The following is a 21,471-nucleotide window of genomic DNA, read 5'->3' on the forward strand; positions in this document are numbered from 1 at the left end:
TATTTGGTACTGTAGATCTCAGCTTCTAAAATGCTTCTAAACACCTTGTGTGATGCTGCAATTACTCTTCAAGTCAGTTGTCAGGATATACCTGAGTAATGAAAAGCTAATGACCAACTGTCAATTTTCTCTCTGAATTAGCAACACAAAGTATGTTCCAGCTTTAATTGCACTTGGTTTAGTTTGGAGCTCACCTGAAGAAAGGGTTTGCATAAGATTATTTGCTCTCTTTATTTTTTGTCAGTCTGTTATATCCTGTAATGTGCTTTGCTAACATGAGCTTCCTGAATTTCTGTACCATACAGAGTTTAAGAATGAGAATATTGCTGCCAAGTTCAAAGCCAGCTGTTTCTCCCTTTTAAAAGTAGGAAAAAATGAGGGATTTCAGGGCAAAGATCAGAAGGAGACACAATTGGTGGCTGCTGTATGCAAGTTGTAGATCAGTGCATACAACAGCAGTAATGTTGTGTGAGATTTTTTTTTTTTTTTTTTTTTTTTAAACATGTCCTGAATGTAAACGTAGTCTTATCAGGTGTGAGCTCATTGTTAACTTGTGCTGCCAGGAAAACAAATATGGAAATGAGAACACTGACAGTGTTAAAGTTCCAGGAGAAGAAAGGTAAATAACACTAACACAAAGCACTGTCGTTTTTACATGACAAACTAACAAATCTGTAAACCTGCTAAGTAGCAGTAAGGTAAGATGCTTCTTCCAGTCAAAGTATGCCAGAATTTCTTTTGCTTGACACCTAACTGCATCGGGTTGTCTATGATATTCAATTTGAACTATCTACTTGGATAGTCATTTTAATGACAACACGTTGTTTGTCCACTCTTCAAATTCTTAATAGTCCTGTTTAGGTATCTCTTCAGAGCAGTTATACTCAAGTCTTCTTCACACCCTGTTAGTTAACAGAAAGTCTATTTTCCCCATTTCTTACCAAAAGAGTCAGCCTCAGTTTGTAACCTTAAATCAGATTTCAAAACCACACTTTAAGTTTAATTTGGAGAAAACAACAGCAGCAACAACAAAAGAACGCACACACGCACACCATCATTAGTAGCTACTGTTTTGGCCAGGAAATTGTTATAATTTATATGTTAAAATCTACTGCCAATTCAAAATTTGAATTTATGCATGTCAGCAGAACTCCTTCTGGGTATGGACGGAGCACATTAACCTGTAGGATTACCATTGCTAATATTTTAATGAGCACTTTTGTTTTAATGAGATTTGTTTTAGAACTCGTAAAGGAATAGTTTTTAATTGTTCTACAACACATCATTTAGCGCTGGCTCTAAAACATTACAGTTGTTATCCCACTTACCTCAGTGTAGCAGAATCATACCCATTGTGATGCAGTGAATTATGTTCTATTGAAAGGACATAATTCATCACATGGCTGATGACTCAAATGTGTGTTTGCATCCATTTGTTATTCTTGTGATATGCTTGAAATAGCATCCAAATGATATTTATAATGTGCTATATTTATCTGTAAAATTAAGAAGCATTGTGTACTTAGTGAAACAAGAAGGAACAACTTGTTGTCCTTAATCATGCTATCTTTATCTATGGAACAGATCTATGGATCAGTTAATCAGGTTAATCCAGTGTTCAGTGCATAGGAAAGAACCACTCTCTTGCTGGTGGGGAGAAAGTGGCCAGTTGTGTTTGTCAACCTGTTGTTTTCATTCTGATCAAGTAAATACAGAATAGATTTTTAGATCTCTGTCTGGAGGACAAAGAGAAAAAAAGAAATAGGAGCTTTAAATTTGTCTATCTATAGCTGCTTATTGCTTGAGCTCTGGCATTTTCCCTTCAAATCAGTACTCAACAAGAGTTATTGGATAAATAGCATTGAAGTTCCAGTTAGTATCAGAGTATCTGTCTGCATTCTTAGTTCTCCGTCTGCTTTTTTGGCTGTAGGGCTTTCCCTCTAGTACAGGGACACAAAATTGTTTATTGTCAGGACAATCAAAGAGAGAAAGTAGCAAGGATTCATTGCAAACCCTGAGAAATCCCTGATAAACTCTACAGAGAGCAATATAGGGGAAACACAGAGCATCCTTGGCCATGAAATCCAGTATGTCACGTTGAGGTAAATAGTTTAACCAGCTATGGCCACCTTCAGAAATTAAAAGCATTGGTGGATGCTACCTTGCATTGGTGGATGGGAAAATGTGCTTTACAGTATGGTTTCTTAATAGAGGAGAGCAAATGTAAATGCCACTGTATCATTCTAGCACTCCCTCCTCATCTTCATTCCCTGAAGTCACAATGCTGCAAAAATCCCAAGAACTTCTTATCTGAAAGAGACTTGCTCTTTTTTTTTTTTTTCTTTAAATATTCCTGGGTTACAAAGTCTTCCAGTCTGCTTTTCCGTCCAAAAGGTTCTCCAGTTAGGAGAATGGCGGGGGGGGGGGGGGGGGGGGGCTCGCCGAGGAGTTTGATCCATTCGAAGTAGTGTGTAGTTGTATTAAGGTACTGTAATTACAGTACTGCTAGGGGAAATGTCTCCGACTGACGGACCCTTTAATGCAGCTGGCTACTCTTTCTGGCCAGTACAGGGGGACCTGGCTTCGCTGTGTAACTGTGTGAAGCAGAGACCATTTTGGTAGAGACCATTTTGGTTAATATCTCTATGGAACTTTGAACTTGAAGACAGGATATTTTCTAGTAAATTGGATTATGTTTTCTTTAATATGTTAGGGTCTCATTATGAGCTATATGGATGAACCAGAGTAGTCACTCTGGATGCTCTGCTGTTGAGATTGCCATATGTAATCTTCGGTGTTACAAGAAGTCTAAGAAATGTAATATGTTTAGATCAGCTGAGCTGAAAACAGATCAAAAGATACTCAAATGGAAGGACTACTTTTTTTATTATGAGATTTTTATTATGGGGAAAGAAAATATATATGCTATTGAGCCAGTAAGATGTCATGTGACTTCATGCCAGACAGCTAGCACTTAAGCTTTAAAATACTTCACTCTTGGCTAATGTTTTAATACATAGTTTAGAAAAAGGTTCAAGACATAATAATTTACTCTTGATCTTTGTGCAAGAGATTTCTCGTGGCACCAGGTTAAGAATTAACTAACAGAAGTGTCTAGGAAAGAGCATGTATTAGCTTAATATTCTAGAGGATTTTGTTCAGCTAATTGTAAATATGCTAATACAATTAACAGTTTAAATGAGCTCAGGGCATTGATAAGTCTGTTCTTTGACAGCTCCAAAAATTAGTCTCTGAAGTTAATCCAATTAGATCTTATATTCCATTCTGAAAATTGGGGACTTCTTGTTGGCACTGTAAGAACTTTAGTAAATAGAGTACAAACATTTGAGCATTAATTTTCGGATGTTAAATCTAAAGCCTTTGTGATCAATGTGTATTGAAAGTTTCAGCCTGAAAATCTTTTGTTCATGACACATTCTGCTTTAGCCACTCCTTTTATGATCTACTGAGACATTATTTTGTTAATGCTGAATGCTTAACTTTTTTCTTTCTTTTTCCTTTCTCTTCATATCCTGAAGTTCCAACTAACCTTTCAATGCTTTTTTTCCTTACCTCTTTTATTTGCTCCATTTATGCATTAAGTGGTTGCTTAGATTTAAGGTAAGAAAACCCAGGGCTGGATTTCCATTCTTATTCTTCAGAGACTATTACACACGGGGAGATGGTTATGTGAATGTTATAGATTGTTTAAAACAACACCTGCTCTCCTTCCTGTGTATCGGATATTCTGTTGAAAGACTTCATTGAGGATAAATGTTTTGCGATAGAAATTGATGTATTTACATAAGGAAGCTAACACAATTCATTTTAAAAGCTTTGTGGCAAAATATTGACTGACTTAAGCATATCTACCAGGTCATTTACAAGGGAGGAATGTTGTGCTTACCATGTCTAGATAAAAAGATAAGTGAATACTTAGCAGCTGAATAGGAGCCTCCCCCTGTGTAATATTCTTTTTATCCTATATACGGTGTGAATTACGATTTGATTGGGATTAATGTTTCAGCTTTAGATTGCTCCAATAAGGGGCTTCAAAGGTATGTAAAAAGTTCAAATCGGTACATTATTTTTTAAAGTTGCAGTATCCTTATTTTTTTCCAGAAACTGATAGCAGTATTTAAATACTGAGAGACACTCATATATGGAATTTTTTTCAAATTTGGTAGTTGTGTAAAATCCTTAATTTCCCATAAACAGCAAGCAAAGTGGTTTATGTAGTAAAATATTAAATGAATAATGCATCAAAAAACTCAGACTGAAATATGGAAAATTCTCATAGATCTTAGAGAAATTAAAACATTAGTAGTGTTAGTGGCTGCAGATGTAACAACAAAAAGCATCAAATCAATTGGACAAGAAATGAATGAAGTTACATGATATTACATTGGAATTCATAGCACATTAAACAATAAATAGGTTATAGCTCTTAGTATTTTGGTATCGTCGTCTTCCTGAAGTGCAACTGATTTGGTTATCTGGGGAAGGGGGAATGGAAGTTTTTTTAGTAGCAGCCATGGTTTCAAATAGGGAACTGTATTTTAGAATGAAGAATACTGATATTTTATATGAGAATATTAATTAAATGAAGTTCCAAGTCGATGTGGAATTCTTAAGTATTTTCCACAACTGGGAAAAGCTAAAATAAAAGCCTGCACATTCCTGAAAAGATTGCCTTTTAAAGAGCTGCTACTGGAGATATCCTAACAATGTCCCTGTTGAATTGGCCAGCTGGTACTTTTAATAAGGTATTTAAGTGTACATAGCATATCTGATCACAATGAAAATTGTTTAATAAATGGATATTTCTTGCACGTCATTTTAAATTTACTTTTACATGAGTGTTTAAGGTACAGTATTTATAGTCACATTGTGTTTAAATTGGTTATATTTGAGAATTAAAAAGTTCATCTCCCTGTTTCTGCATATCCCCATGAAGTACATACTTCTAATGCTGAATACGCCTTATTCTGCACACAGTCCATGCTAAGTGGTGATTTTCACAGTGATTTGAAAAAAGGAATTGGCAATCTGTCAGTTTTCTTTGTTGCTCTCTGCAGTTAGAGTTATGAACCATCCTAATGACTATCCTAAAAAGGTAAAATATAAAAATTCTGCAATTACAGATTATGCGTGAACTGCCATATCTGCATCATCTGCAGGGGTGAAAAGAGTCTCTTCAGCTTTTTAGAGAAAATTATTTTTTCAGTTCATAGGTTTGGAATGAAAAATAACATTATTTGTTATAACAGCAGTTAAAATACGTCTCCGTTTTTACTGGAGTGAACCTGATTTGATTTGGAACATAATATATGTCAATCAACTTCTGATTGCCAAAAAACATGAGGGTTTAAAAATATATTAAAAAAAGGGGGGGGGGGTTGGGGGGGGAAAGAAAAGGCAAAAAAACCATACAGCCCCCATCTTAATGGACATAAGAGGTCTCACCATAGTCACAGTGCATCAGCCTGAAAGAAAAGTAAAAGGCTACTAACCCATAGTTTCATGTGAATACTAATTTTACTTCACTTGAGAGATTATATGAAGTTCTCAGCCTGTATTTATTTTTCATGGCTGCAAAGAAACCGTAGCTTGGTGAGCAGTTACAAAATTAAACTGACTGATGGGGTGAACTGTGCTTGTGTCTAGGTAGCTTAAATTTAAATTTTAAACAAATTTTGAAGAAAATTCCAGCTGCATGTCAAAGGAGGATCTGTACCATCTCCTGTCAGCAAATCAATTGAAAATTACATTCTTTAAGCCTTTTTCTACTTGCTGGACTTGGTCCTCTAATTATTTTACATAGGTGAATGTGGTAAAAACAGGTAAACTTGCTTGCTGAAGCTTTTACTTGTGGTCATTGGCCAAGACAGTGAAATTTAGACATTTCACTTCTATAACAACCAGTTAGTCAACTGGTGAAAATATGGTTTAATTAGACTTGGAAAGTATGCTAGTCAAGCCACTATTCAAGTGGCTGAGCACAGCCTGAAAAGGAGTTTACTCTGAGATAGCAGATGACAGGTAAAAAATCTGTCATCCTCTCTGGAGCTTTAACAAGATGAAGCAAGGCGTGGGAAGTTAGTTTTCATTCAGCATTGGGTTGTTTTTGCTGGTGTCAGATAAAAAATCATTCAAGAAGGCTGGATAGCTAATTGATGTTTCTGAATGTCATCCATGCAACATCACTGCTGGGACACTCTTTCTTAATAGATTTGCCAAATTGTTTGCTGACCTGAAAGTTCTAGAAAATCAGATTTGACAATAGAACAGCCTTTAAAAAAAATGGGGCAGAGTCCAACTTTAGCATTAGAAAGTAGTTCTTTGTGAGATTTGATTGTGTGGAATATATGCTATTGAGGCTTTGGGGGTAAAAAGTTTATCTTGGTAATGAAACTGACAATGAGATGTCATACTGAAAAGTAAAAATGTTATATGTTTAAATCTTTGCTGCTGTTAAGGCCTTAAAGCTGTGTAAATAAACAGTTAAGTGCCTTAAAGTTGTTTTAAAAAAACAGTGTGTTTGTGCAAGTATGTTTAGTGGGTCTGGTGACCAACTATATCTGACCAACTATGTATTTCTGCACTCCAGGGAACAACAGTTCCTCTCTTAAACAGAATAATCTGTAGTGATCACTTCAAACCTTCTATTTCTTTAAAGTTTATTTTACTGCTGTTACTGTGGAGGTGGATCCCAGAGGATCCTCTAGGATGTGGTACTTAACCAAGATCTGCTTCTTTTAGGTTGTTTATGCAATTCCTTCCTCAGCAAAGCTTCATATTCCAGCTCCAGCACTGCCAGAGTTATAGCTCTGGTCTTTGGACCTTTTCTTCTGTAGCCCTGTTACGTGCTACTTCATGTATAAAAAGTCTCTGTAAGGTATCCAGTCAAAGAAATGTTTATCTAAGGGTGTCTGTGTCTTCGCTCTAGAATTATTTAGAACACCCCCCCCCCCCCCCATGTAATTTCAGTGGGGTGATGTGGGTGATATTTTCTGCTTTTGTTTTTGCTTAAAATGAAAGAAGCAAAAAAGTTGGAAAAATCTCTCCATTAATTCTGTGTAGACCATGTACAGTGCTTTTCTGGGTTTTCTGGGTTCACTTGGGTTGTCTTCTTTCTTGTAGAACACTCAGCTGTTTCTTTTTTTTTTCTCCTGATCTTTGTGCCCAAATTGTTTTTGCCTCTCTTAAATTTTTATTTATTTATTTATTTATTTTTTTTATTTATTTTATTTATTTTAAATTTTTATTTGTTTTTTTAGCACAATGGTTAGCTGTTTTGACAGTTGCAAGCCAGGACAGAAGTGTTTTTTTTTTTTTTTTTTTTTTTTTTAAGGCTCTATTTTACCATACAGTTTCCTAAAAATAATTTGCAATCTCTGTGCTACAAACTAACCACAGATCTGTGGAGTCCTGCAGCTAAACTAACCAAAAGCCAGTTGTGTACCTCTGCTTTCACCCTCTAATTACACAAGTTAGAGCTGAACACTTGTAGCTGCATGGAGCTAGGGGAAATGTCATTAGAAACAGTGCAATTTCTAGCAAGGTCCAGCTTACTCAGAAATTCCAACTTAATGAGAAAACTGATTTTTGCAAATTGACAACTCAAATGTGACCTTGAGTTCAAGTGATTGCTTTGGATTGTAAAAGTTTGTAAGAGGGATGTATGTGGATGAGAATTTGGGTATGGAAACTCTTTCCAACCATACGTGCAAAATAGGAAAGGCAGTAGGCAACAGAATAAAGTTTTGCAAGGGTTGGGGGAGTGTTAATAACTTTTTTTTTTTTCATCTAGTAGACAAAAGGAGAAAGAAGTTGGAAATTTTGCAATGTTTGTATCTGAACTGAAGTTACAACTAGTATAGCTTTAAATTTTATTCTCTTTTTCTTTCCTCAAGACAACCTGTAACTCTTTTAGTGTCTTGCATAATATTTTCACAGGTCTGTCTACTTTGATTAGAACTGTTGGATTAATTTTAGATACTTAATTTCTCTTCAGTGATTATTAGGTTTTAAGTAAAGGGAAGTTATTCAGACAGAATTGTTTAACTTGTAGTAGTTAGTCTTAAAGTCCTGTCAGATTTGGAGACAGTCCTGGTAAACTTTACTTGTTCTTTCAACATTTCAGTTTCAGTGTTGAAAAGTCATTTCAAAGAGCCTGAAACTAAGCATTCTATCAGTGCACTTCCCTATCTTTTAGCCTAGTCTTTCTGAACAGCTTCTTTGCGACTGAGATTTCTTGTTTAACAAAGGTTATTTTTTTCTTCAGCCACACTTTCTAAAGCTGTTTTACCATCCTATGTCAGGGATGTTTGTTAGAAGTGTTAATAAAAGCAACTGGCAGTAATTGGAGTTCTGCATTGGTCAGACAAGTATCACTTCCACATCTTACTGTACGCTGTGCGATGTAACTTCACCCTCCAGCTGCATTCCTCTCCTTTTTATGTGATTCTAGCACAGTGGAATCCTAAAACATCATTTTTATTCAAGAAATTATTGTATGCACATAATACCACCCTTGAAAGTAGGGTTAAGTAGGATGCTCTCTTAACTGTAGGACATTTGGTTAACTGTGAAGTGATAGCTAGTGCTGACATCATCTGGGGAGAAACCATAGTGTAGCTAGTTGGAACACGTGCTGGGACTGCTCAGGGGCACACAGATTGGTCTAATTTTGCTGTCCTCTAAAGACATCCAAAACCCCTGCCCTACTAGGCTTAATGGTCTCTTTGAAATACCCGTAGCAAGCGTTGCTGTGAGTTTTTCATTAAATGATGTTGGGTTTGTTTTGTTTTGTTTGGACAACTCAAATAGGTGGATGAAACAGACATCTTTAACGAAATAAGAAATACAGGGGATGCTGCAACTTTAAAAAAAAAGGGGGGGGGGATTTTTTGCTATTTGTTGATGTTCCGTGTATAGAATAAAATACAATTCATTTTACATTTTCCCTTTTCCCTTCAAGTAGTTGTAGTTCAGTTCTTACCTCATCCCTCACTTGACTTAACTTTAGAATTATTGTTGCTTAGAGTTGGCTTAAAGGACTTTATAATGCTATTCAAAAGACTTTTTTATTAAATTGACATTGCAAAGCACTTTTTGCACAACTGAAGCCAAATGTTTGTTTTTGAATCTGAAAAAACAAAAACAACAACAACAACAACAAACTTACAAATCTTGGTTTTCTTTTCCTCCCAGGAAATTGAAGATGTTGTAACACAGGGGTTCTTGAGAGCTAAGGAATCAAGTTTCAGCATCAGAATACTGAATATATTACGCTTTACACTGTCCTCAGTATTTACAAAAGTAAACATTTCCAGGATTTTAAGCAAGTTGTTATAGACAAATTTATAAAGAAGTAATTTGCCTTTAACGATGTTTGCAAATATTCTTAATGTGTTGATTACTGTGCCTTTATTTTTTTATATGGGAGGTGGGGTCAGTAGACAAGACTTATACTTTGGAAATAAGAAACACTGAAATAGGGCATGACACCACAGAACAACAGAAAAAGGGATGTAAGTGTACTTATTTTGGTTTGTTGAATATTTCTGTGCCTAAGCAAAATTTTGAGCATTCATAAATCAAAAGCTATTTAATGGAGACTTTTAAGAAGACCACATACAGATTCCTGTAATGGTGCGTGCATTGAGAGAATTATGCTTGGCTGGCAGTATGCAGGTAAACAAAATGCCTACATCAGTAATAATTGTTTACAATTTCTAGATTGATCAGACAGTTAGGAATGCAGGTGACTTCTTGTTTTTAGAGGTTATAGTAAATTCTCTTATATAAAAGTTTCTTCTTTGTAATGTAACCTGAAAGAATGCAAGGGGATGACTGCAGTTATCACTGCAAATAATTTTTCTCCCCACACGTCTATCTATCAGTTCTTAGAGGTCAATTTGCTACAAATTTGGTGGGGAAATAAATACATCTCTGTGTTTTTTTATATATAGCTTTCTCTGTAATTTTGCATGTGTACTATTAATATTTATAACAATCAGTTCATTAAATAATTTTAATACTGTGAAAATATTAAAACTTCAATGGAACATATTTGGACATTATGTTGGCTTCTCTGTATTTGTATTAATTACATTAAGTTGTGGCCTATTATATAAACCTTAATATTTTTAAAGATTTCTTTAAAATATTCTTTGAAATTTACCATTTGGTAGGGCAATGTGAAATAAATGCCTTTTTCTTAAAAGGTGACTGGGAGGTTTAACCAATTCACATACAGTGCCTGCATTGTCACTGATTTAATGTTTGTGATAGCCCAAAGACAAATTCACTCTTTGTATATATAATTTTTGAAAACCTATTTAATGAAGAGTCCTTTGAGCGCAACTCTTGAGTTCTAGCAGAGTGGAAATTGCATATAGAATGCATGGCCTCTCAATTTATTTTTTGTTTAAACCTTCCCCTACTTAGAGTTAATTGATAAAGGCATCTCTCTCCCTAGACACTGAGCTTAGTGAAGGCCGTTTCTCTCCCCGTTCTTTCACGCAGGTCAGCACGCAGAATATGAAGATGGGTGGGTTGCCTCGTACAACACCACCCACCCAGAAGCCACCAAGTCCACCAATGTCAGGAAAAGGAACTATTGGGTAAGTGAAGTTACCAAGCATGTAAAGAGCTTAGGTGAACAAGAAGGGGGAAAAAAAATAAAAAATAAATAAGATTCTTTCTTTTTGTGTGGTCTGTTTTGGTTGGTTGGTTTTGCTTCAACCATCCACAGGATGAGATGTTGCATCAGCATCCTCTTCTATTGATCATGTCTTATATACTGGTTAACACATTTCTGTCACAAGATAATGAGCATCATCAGCCTTCCCAACAGAAGCATTTTTTATCATTGCAGAACACTTAAGACTATATGCTTTAGCATAGAGAGTCATCAGCTGTGTGGCTTTGACAGGTGATGCTAAACAACTGGAAAATTAGCATGTGGCACTGTTGTATATGAAGTACATGAAAAATGTCCTTGATTGTTTTTTCATCCTCTGAAGTAGATATTACAAACTTACAGGAAAACATTTTAAACTCCTGATGCTGCTTAGTATGTAGCAAACATTTCAAAGAATGAAAAATGTATTTGTCTGTATTATCTTAATTTGCTTCTTTGCTAATTTGCTTATTATCTTAATATGCTTGTCCTTGTGTAGGCGTCACTCTCCTTATCGTACTTTGGAGCCAGTACGTCCTCCGGTGGTACCAAATGACTACGTGCCTAGCCCAACACGCAATATGGCTCCCTCACAGCAGAGCCCTGTTAGAACGGCTTCTGTGAATCAGAGGAATCGCACATACAGGTATTCAGACTAGTCCCACAGAAAGTGTACTTAGTATTTTATAAGCGTATGGACAAAAATGCTATGATAAATGTGAAATCTATCTGCACCTTGACAGTGAAGCTTCAGGCAAGGATAAATGGGGATGGATGCCATTTGGCATGTCGATAATGTGTTGTAATAAAACTGGAATAGTGAGTTGTGAATGGTTTGTTTAATCCCATGGTTGCATTAATTTTAGTATTATAACATAGTTATACCACTTAACGCTGTACTAAAATTTTGTAATCTTCCAAGTGTTTAGACTGTGATATTTTGTGTAATGTTTACAAATCTGGGAAAAGACATTGTACAGAACTTAAGTTTTGCATGTTGAAGGACTGCTTGGTGTGCTTACCGTGCGCATTTTTGTTTGAACAGTTTTTGATGTTTTTAGATTGAGAAGTTGAAAAAGAGCATTGTATTTTGAGGGTATGGGTAACTTCATACACAGAATACAGCTGAGTTGTATTACCAAAGATTCTGTAGAAAGCTAGCCTTCTCTTTAGGATAATGAGAAGAGTTTCATGATATGACAGGTCTAAATACTTCCCTTGGCATCTTTACCTTTTAAACTTCATAACTACTCGATGCTGGCTAAATAGATTGGCTTAATGTGACTTTTACTTGATTATCTGAAAAATTTCCTATTTCAGTAGTCTTATATAAAAGCACATAAAGCAGAGTTTAAACAGTCGATACCTTTTTTAAGTTACAGGAAAAACATCTGTATTTGCTCAGCAGAGATTTTACAATATTGGAATGGCGTGCTTTGGCATTAAGTTCAGAAGCGTTTCATTTTGGAGCAAGTTCACTAGAACTAGGTGAAAAACCTGTTGCACTGTAACCAAAATGATGACGACTACTGAGAAAACTAAGCTTTATATAGGTCTTTATCACTGTTTCTTTTCCCTTGTTCCCCATTACTCCTCTGAATTAGTTAAGGTGCTGTCTGAGGGATCTTGTGTTTCAGCATGTAGAGCAGCATATTCATTTCCTGGATTATTTTGGTTACTTACAGCAGCAGTGGGAGTAGTGGAGGAAGCCACCCAAGCAGTCGGAGCAGCAGTCGAGAGAACAGTGGAAGTGGCAGTGTGGGTGTTCCTATTGCTGTTCCCACGCCGTCTCCTCCCAGTGTCTATCCAGGTAAACGGAAACTTGCTTTTCCTTTTTCTGACTCAGCATTAGCTTCAGCATTTGCAGACCTAAAAATCATGATGAGTAAACCCCAAGAGGAATCTCAAAATTCATCTTCCAGAAGCATGCAGTCCTTGAAATCGGTCCTAGCTATTGATAGTATGAATCTGAATAAAACAGAATGTTTTCTGGGAGTTTCTGATGTTCACTAATGTTTATTTTATATATTACTTGATTTATCAGAATTTTTTGCCTGGCTGCCTGCATGGGACCAGGTAGGACACAATAATTTTTTTGGTGGGCAAGGGAAACATCTCCCTTGCCCTTCTAAGCAAACTGATGCTTTTTCATTGGCTGTTCATGCAGGTCTATAGAATCTTGCTTTTAGAAAAATAGATTAAAAGAGAGGCAAGCAGAATGTAAATCTTTAGTACATTTATGCAAGCCTAGCCAAGTTGTCATGAAAAGGCATTTGTTCAGTGTAAACCACCCCAGTCTTCCCAGAAACAGGAAGTGATTCTTTTTCCTTTGCTCAGCACTTTTGTTGGAGAAGAGTGTATAGTTGGCTTGCAGTGTGATCTGAAATATATGGCACTTCTGAACCAAAGAATGGGAAAATTTTGGCTTTCCTCTTCTGTATGTTTTCTAATTAGTACAAAAGCTAAAGGCAACTGTCATAAAGATTGCAGTGTAAATAACAAGGAATAAAGACATCTTTAGAAAGTGAAAAGTTCAGGGTTGTTACCTTCAGACCTGGAAAGAAGCAGTGGATTTCCTTGACTGTCATGAGCTGCCTACATAAAAATGAGCCTGTCTTTAGTAGCTTTATTTTTCTCCCATCTCCTTGTTCATTCCAAAATACTATGCATCTAGTAAGGTGCTAACACTGAATAGTCAAAGGCTTTCTCTAATCCTTGCTAACATATCTCCTTATTAACTCCACCTCTTCCTCCCTTTCTTCACGTAGCCCCTGCTGGCTCAGCTGGCAGTTCTCCCCTTCCTGCTACCTCTGCTCCTGCCCCCACCCCTCCTGCTCCTGTCCCTTCCTCTGCTGCCCCAGATGCTGCTGCAGGAGCCCAGCCCCTTGCTGATGGCTTCACCTCTCCAACTCCCCCTGCTGTTTCTTCCACACCCTCTACAGGTGAGTGTCTGCTCTGGTGTGTGGGCAGATGAACCCAGATGTGATCATGGTCCAAGGCTTTTCAAAGTTCCTTGAGAAGCACTGATTTTTTTTCCATTGTTTTTTCTTTTATTTTAAATATAGAAAAAGTATCTGCTAATACCCAACTATAAGGTAATAGTTAGAGCAGACAATTCAAGGTGTGCTAGTTTTATAAACAGCAGTCATCACTTTATTAATTTCACCTTTTTACATTTACATAGCTATGTATTACATTATCATTTTATAGCAGTTTGGATACTGGGACTTCTACTGAGTTCCGGGTTTGATTATTCTCTTCCAGGAACAGATTAAAAACGGTGCAATAAGCAAAGTATAATTTATATGATTTGTCTCTTCAGTGCTTTCAAATGACAAGTCTCCTTTCAATGAACTGTTAAGGAGAGCATTCTTCTTGTAGAAATAAAGTAAAACACAAGTTTTTGCTATGGAGAATAGTACTAAAGCATTTTGGTTTAATGCTTTAGAGTCAGTATTTACGGCATGTAATGCAACTTGGTTTTTTTACTGCTTATGAAATCACCCCACAATTTTCATTTTCTCATGTGCTGAAGTTGCAGCACGTAGTACTTACTAACCATAGCACAGTTCTGTGTTAGCTTTTGATGAGATGTTACACTGCATTGTAAAGCTCTGTCTTAGATAGCCAAATTCATATGTGGCTACATGTTTTCTTACTTTTCATTATAGTGGAATCTGATTACGAGGGCATTGGGTGATGTGTTTGTTAGTGCTGGTCTTTCATAGAAAGAATTTCACCAGGTGCCAGAAGCATTCTTGAAATTGTATTTAATTTAAGGTGCAGTGGCTTATATAAAATCATAAAATACTTATAGTAGAATCCGTGACTATGACAGAAGTTTCTGGACTGTGATGAATTCTGGTATCCAGATAATACTGAAGTCTAAATTACTTTCACATTTAGAAGATGAGGTGTGTCAGAGCACTTCAGTTTTCCATTTTTTTATGCGCCATCAGTATCCCAGTTCTTAAGCCATATCGCTTCTGTATTTTGGACAAGTCTAAATCAAGCAGAACTTAATATTTCAATGGCTACGAACTCTTACTTACAATTTTGTAAGAGAAATTTCATTTTTTTTGCTATTTTGTTTCCTTGTGTTATTAGTGAGGCTGCTTGTATAGCTTCTCTGAAATAAAATATATGAAGAGACTGGATAGGTTACCATTTATGAGGTTGTAGTTTTTGGTCCTTAAAGACCTCTTATCCCTGTTCCTTCTCTCCCCCTTCTTTGCAATCACCACCAATTTCACAGTCCTTTAAGTAATGGGGAGACATAATGAAAAGGAACGCTAGGAATAACATGAAAAAGCATTTTTTACTAGGTGGATTGCTTCTTAACTACTCTTGTTCCTCACCTGTAAGAAATGTGCTGTTTGAGATGCACATACCTGTACAAAGCAGGAGGAATGGGATTCTCTAGTTAATGCAATTGCTCTTAGAAGCAAGTAACGCAGAAAGCAACTTGCATTTTCTTTACTGACCTAGTGTGAAGTTTTGCAAAGTAATCAAGCATAATGGAGAACCTCCTTACACCTTATGTAAAAGGAGAACAGTGCAGATTTTAAAAAATTGCTCATTCATGTGTTCTGTTTCCCTATTTACTTCACTGCACGCATGCCCCCTCAACCCCAATGGCCATCTGGCTTTCTTCCCTCGTTTTTCTGCAAACCCTGAAACTTACCTCTAGTGCAAATGGTGGAAGCAGAATAGTTAGGGAAGTTAATAACCCATATGGGTGTAAGAAGTCTAGTTTACTGTGTGCTGTTGTGTACCATATATAAGCTGGAGAATTTTATGTGAGCACAAAGGCTGCCTTAATAGTCTTCTTGATCAGTATTAGGTGGTGATGAGTGACATGCAAAGTCATGCCAGTTTTGTATTCATATGTTTTGTGGAAAACATATATTGCTTAGTTAGATTCAGAATCAATTATTTTGATATAGGAAGTGATTAGAATGGAGAGCAAGTGTTAAGGAATTATTTCAATTGACAGCTCCTTGAAAATCAGGTCTTTGAGTATGATTTAATTTATTCCATACTTAAAGCAGTTTCTAACATTCTCTTCTCCCCAGATGATTCTCTGTATATTTTTTGAACCGCAATAAGACAGCATTGGGTTTTTCAGTTGTAGAAGGTAACATCTCTGAATCTTAGAAATGGCATATAGTTTGTACATGTTGTGTTGCTTGATGGCTGGACTGTGAAGTGTTATTTTTCACAGGTTTATAAATGAGATGACTGAATTTGCAAGAAGTTATTATAATACATTATATAAAATATGCAACTGGGAACGACTGTCTTTCATTTTGAAACTTTGTAGCATAGATACCTTTGCATTTCCATTTTGGCTTTTGCAATTAGTGCTAAGTACAGGCAGTTGGGAGAATTATTATGTTGCTATTGAGACATCCAGTATTTGGCAGGCTGGTAGCTGAACTGGCTGAATGCACCTAGGACACAGATTGTCTTTAAAGAACAGAAACCTTTCCAAGCCTTTGAATCTTGAATGCAGCTATTAAAAAATAAAAATAATAAAAAAATAAAGGCGGGCATCATTTTTCTCTTGGTAACACATTTCCCTTTCTAACCCAGGTCACCCAGTTCAGTTCTACAGCATGAACAGACCTGCATCTCGACACACACCCCCAACAATAGGGGGATCTTTGCCATATCGGCGTCCTCCTTCGATCACGTCACAGACGAGCCTTCAGAACCAGATGAATGGAGGACCTTTTTATAACCAGAACCCAGGTAAGAAAGGTTTTCTGCTGTGCTGAATTCAATGCAGGGGTGAATTGACTGGACTTCAAGTCTCTGAAATTCTGTCTCCACTCTGATCTTGTGGTTAGTCTCAGGTTAACTTCCAGTAGAGTGCTGGTAGCCATGCTGAAACTGTGGTGCAAGTACAGAGCATTCAGCTTGCACTATGGCAAGCAGCCCAGAACAATATGGGCTTTGTTGCCAGATGAATTACTTTTGATCTCACAGAGATCAAAGAGATGTGTGCATTTAACTTGAGAAGGAAGTGGATGGTCTTTCTGGGGACAATGAGGATGGAGCAGCTTATATGAGTAAACTGCAGCCCAGTTGCCTGAAATACGTGGTATTTGTTAAGCACATTATGTGCATGTTGAAATCTGAAGGGGAACAGACAGGAAGGAAAGGAAATAGCTATAAAGGAAACCTTTCAATATTACCTTTTGCAGTAAAGGGGAATTTCAGTATATCCAGAGAGTTTCTGACAACTGCTGTGCATTTCTGTATTAGTAAAGGGATAATTCTCTGGAATATACCACTTCATTGTTAAAACTAATCATAAAGATGCCAAATAGACTTCAAATAAGTTACATAACTATGACTCAGTCTGTGGACCCAAAAAGAAAGTAATGATTATGGTGATTAGTCACTTGAGCTGTAAATCACAAACAAAATACTTCAATTATACTGTCATACATAAACAAGCTGTTGTAGTAAGAGCAGAATACAGAATTTATTAGCTTTGTGGTTGAACTAAACCATTTTTTGGCCTGCACCTTGAGAGGAGAGGATGCTCAAATACGTGTAATTGATGAATATCCTATGAATAGAGGGACTGTTGTCTCTGTAAGGAGCAGGGGTAATAGTGGCAGGATGGAGGCCACGCTTGCTTCTCAGCATTCCCGAAGAGAAGGAGAAAATACAAAAGAGAGACCCTACACAGGCAGAAGGAGCATGTCAGCTATGGCTTGTTCTGCTTTGCAGGTTGTTCGGCAATAAAGCAAATACTTTTCTTCCTTTCTTTTTTTTTTTTTTAAAGTATGGTGGCATAGTCATTTTTGTTTACTCACTTCAATACTGCTACTAAGATAAGGTAATTTTTCTGCTTCATGGTGAGACCTTTTCAGCAACTGAAAAGAAAATAGTAAGGAAATGCAGACCCTTAACTGATCTCAGCATAAATCTGTCCCAAAGACACCCTTGCCAGTTATGTCACCTAACAAGTGGTGCAACTTTGCTACGTTAGTTAAATACCAGTAAGTTCAGCTGCCAGCAGTATAGAGCTCAGTACAGGCTGAAAACCCTTGGGAAAAAGTGTGGGTGTGTTGGGATGGTGGTATGCACTGCACACTGTTCATACAGCTGAATTCTTACCACGCTGAAGCTACCTTGGGAAAGGTGCTCTCAAATTCTTAATGAATCCACAGCAAACGTGTTGATGAACTTTTATTCTACCAGTGGTCTATATGAAAGCAAGCTGAGTGGGAATGCTTAAGATGGTGTTTATTTCATCTTTTGAGATAGCAGGAGTGCAATAGAGTTCTTCTGATGCACTTTATAAGAAGTCATTATTTTAAAATGTCATTATATGAAAAAAAATAATAATACTGTATTGACCAAATACAGTAAAGGCCAAAACTAGAGTCGTTATGTATTACATAGAGACAATATAATGAGATAGTGCCTGCACTGTGTGTAGACTGAAGTATAAAACTTGACATAAGGTTAAAATAAACAAAGAATGATGTCAGCTAGTGTTAGCTATCACCATTTTGATTAAACTGTGCAACCAAAGCTAACAAAGGGATTTTTTGATGTTTGCCTATAGTGCTTGTCTGAAGTGATTTATTTTACTACCTGGAAAGCCTTGTTATCTCCTTCAAAGAATTATATATAGCACACATATACAGCATGCTGAAGGGATGTAGGAAACTGAAGGTAGTCTCATATGATAGATATGGATTGTATGTATTCATGTGACTTGAGTAGTCATTTTCACAGTAGACATTTTGAAACTAAGTATTTTCATAGCATATATAATTAAAAAGGGGAGCACTTCATAGTTGAACAGGAATGCTGAATTCCTGAATGTTATTACATTTGAATAGTACTTCAAGTTCCTTTTTTCCATTTTCACAAATGCAAGACCAAAACTTTTCCCAGCTACTGTGGTTATACTTGAAAGAAGGAATATACTCTCTGGCGTCACTTCATTCAAGTCAAAGAGGTTGTAATTAGAAAAGTATTTCAAAATTTCTCAAGAACTATTAGTTAAGGGGTAAGATAATGGAGCTTGCTTTGTGTAGAAGTACAAGTTTGTTCTTGTAACAAAAAGGATGGTTGCTGCATTGTGCTTTTTATGTTTATTTTGCATGCTTTGTTTGGGGTGTGTGGTTGTGACAGGAAGGTGAACATGAGTGGCAGAGAAAGTGCTGGTTACTAAAATGAGCAAATAGGAAAATTTGAGATGTTAATTTTGAATACCTTGGATTTTTTTTTCATTTGATTATGTGAATTAATTCTGAGAAATACTAAGAATTAATTCTGAGAAATACTAAGTCACATGTAGCAGCTCTGGAATTAGCTTGAAATTTAATTAGCTCTGTTCTGTAAGCTAAATAAATGTACTGGTACATGAAGTGTAGACCCTTTTCCCTGATGTTCTTTTGGACATGATTAAATGCCTTTGTATGCCACTACTAACAAGAAATAATTTAGTTGTGCTTCTCCTGAGGTGTGCTTTCTGAAAACTAATCCTGGGACTTGCTTTAAAAAAAAAGAATTGTACTGCATTACCCCTACAAATTGAGACTAAAACTAGATAAAAATATTAAGTAATTTAATGATTTTTTTTTTTTTACCCTAACTAGATAACTGAAACTTTCATTCCTAGCTTAAACCACAGTTTATTGGTATAACTTCGGCAGCTGGCTGAAAGGGTATTATTTAAATGTGAATTCATGTGTATCACACAAAGACAGTTCTCCTGTTACCAGCAAAATAGCTGTTCAGAGTTTGGTGGTTTGCAAAATAAGGTAGAAAGATACTGAAGGCAGCCCATCTGGAGTAGGCTCTGTTGCTCTGCAGCAGCACAGTGTGCTTTAATCTGCCAACAAGGACCCTGGTCAGAAGTCCTTTGTTTCTGAAAGACATCTTTGTCTGGTTCACCTACAGTAAGTTAAATTAGGCTTTTTTTTTTTTTTTCCTACATTTTGGAGAAAACTCATTATATCCAGCATCACTACTAAGGATTTGTGGATGCTGTTACAGAAAAGGTGTTACCTTTTATAATATTAAGTGAATCTAAGAGGTGGAGGATTGTAGGGAAATAAACCTCTTGGCATATTTGTTTCTTAGGCCTATTCATAAAGTCCTGTAGTAATAAACTGCTGCAGTAATAAACATGTATTTGATGGAATCTTGTAGTCAGATTAGACTACTACTTCAGCATGGATTCTTGATTTTACGACAAAGAGCTGAGTTGGAAATACTAAAGATAGAGAAATCTCCTTGAAGTAAGGGTTGGAAATATACTTAAACACTCTGAACCATTTTTCTTTGAATGCCATTGTTTTTATCGCAGCTTCTTGGCAGACTGCTACGTTGTCTGAGTGGTGATGATGTCTACTTTCCTGTTTTGCTGCTTTGTTGTGTTTCTAACTGAATGCCTCTTTTTAATTTCTGTGGCAGCATCCCTTGCTCCTCCTCCCCCCTCCATCCTACAGGTAACTCCACAGTTACCACTAATGGGATTTGTGGCCAGAGTTCAAGAAAACAGTAAGTTTGCTGCTTCCTTCTGCGATGATTTAGTACTGCATGTGGCTTTTGTTTTGAGTGGATGAAACATATGTGTACAGCCAGAATTCTGCTTTCTTTACTGTCTCTGCAAGTTTGTCAGAAGTTCCTAAGGGGGGCTAAAAAGGAAATAATTTGAAGATCCTGATTCATTGAATTTTATTGTCTCTAGTTTATCTTCACAAGTTCCAAACATTGGTGCAAGAGCCAATAATTGGGATAGGGAATCTTATTTAAACCTTTAGCCATGGTTCTTAGAGATACTTTCATGGTTACATTGCGGCTTATTTTCAGTTTCAGATACTCCTCCCCCGCCACCGCCTGTGGATGAGCCAGTGTTCGATGAATCCCCCCCGCCGCCCCCACCTCCAGAGGACTACGAGGAGGAGGAAGCAGCGGTGGTGGAGTACAGCGATCCTTACGCAGAGGAGGACCCTCCCTGGGCACCACGGACCTACTTAGAAAAGGGTAGGTTTAAAGCTGCTAGAGATGGTGGGATTATTTTTGTTTCTATATGCTCCTGGTATCCAGCCCTGTGCAAAGTCTCTCTTACAGGTGCACAAAGCCTGCCAAGGGTCTCACTGTGTGACTCTAAAACATGGGTGGGTGCTCTTCACATGCCCATAGGACTCTGTGAGGTCTTCACATGCCCTTCATAAAGAGGCCACGTGCCTGCACCTGTAAGACGCTGGGTGTGCTTTGCGCACCCCTTATAAGGGGGCTGTGTGTGTGGATCCTTGTAAGAGCCTTTTAAGGGGTGTGCAAAGCATGCCTAGCATCCTAAATGCATGTGCACAGCCCTCTTATAATGGCCTCATTGTAAGGGGCATGCAAAGCATGCCCAGTCTTAAGAGACTCACGAGTCTTCCCTCTTAGTGGTGCACATGCTTAAGACACCTTTCTTACATATTGCGTATATACATCTGTTATGTAGGTATCTCTGTACACAGATACGTATATTTTATTGTAGGTGTATGTCCGTATGTATTTCCCTGTAGAAATAGTTTATTAACAGCTATGCTGTATGATTGTAGTTTTTTAAATGTGTATTTTTTAAATGTTATCTGGATAATGATACGTATCTTCTGTTTCATATTTGCCAGTGTTTTATCATATTTCTTTGACTTTCTGAAGCATCTTTCATCTGTTTAGTATTTCCCACTATTCTGTGGTTGTAGGAAAAGGTTCCTGATGATACAGTAGGCATGCATTTTTTTTTAGAGAGG

At 36.9% G+C, this 21,471-nt stretch overlaps 1 protein-coding gene across 12 annotated transcripts in view; it reads left to right on the forward strand.

The window, feature by feature from the left end:
* Positions 1-21,471, forward strand: part of ABI2 (abl interactor 2) — a 60,497-nt gene that overhangs the window by 32,633 nt on the left and 6,393 nt on the right. For 2 of the 12 annotated variants that reach the window (XM_035331279.1, XM_035331275.1), the window contains 7 exons: positions 10,534-10,631; positions 11,190-11,336; positions 12,376-12,500; positions 13,459-13,632; positions 16,286-16,444; positions 20,141-20,227; positions 20,540-20,713. In XM_035331279.1, the coding sequence (XP_035187170.1) occupies positions 10,534-10,631; positions 11,190-11,336; positions 12,376-12,500; positions 13,459-13,632; positions 16,286-16,444; positions 20,141-20,227; positions 20,540-20,713 (964 nt within the window). Of the gene's footprint in view, positions 1-3,603; positions 3,622-10,533; positions 10,632-11,189; positions 11,337-12,375; positions 12,501-13,458; positions 13,633-16,285; positions 16,445-20,140; positions 20,228-20,539; positions 20,714-21,471 lie in introns of all 12 variants that reach the window. The other 10 variants (XM_035331282.1, XM_035331277.1, XM_035331283.1 and 7 more) reach the window with 7 other exon arrangements.

Source organism: Oxyura jamaicensis, chromosome 7, assembly GCF_011077185.1.
Source record: "Oxyura jamaicensis isolate SHBP4307 breed ruddy duck chromosome 7, BPBGC_Ojam_1.0, whole genome shotgun sequence".
Lineage (NCBI taxonomy): Eukaryota > Metazoa > Chordata > Aves > Anseriformes > Anatidae > Oxyura > Oxyura jamaicensis.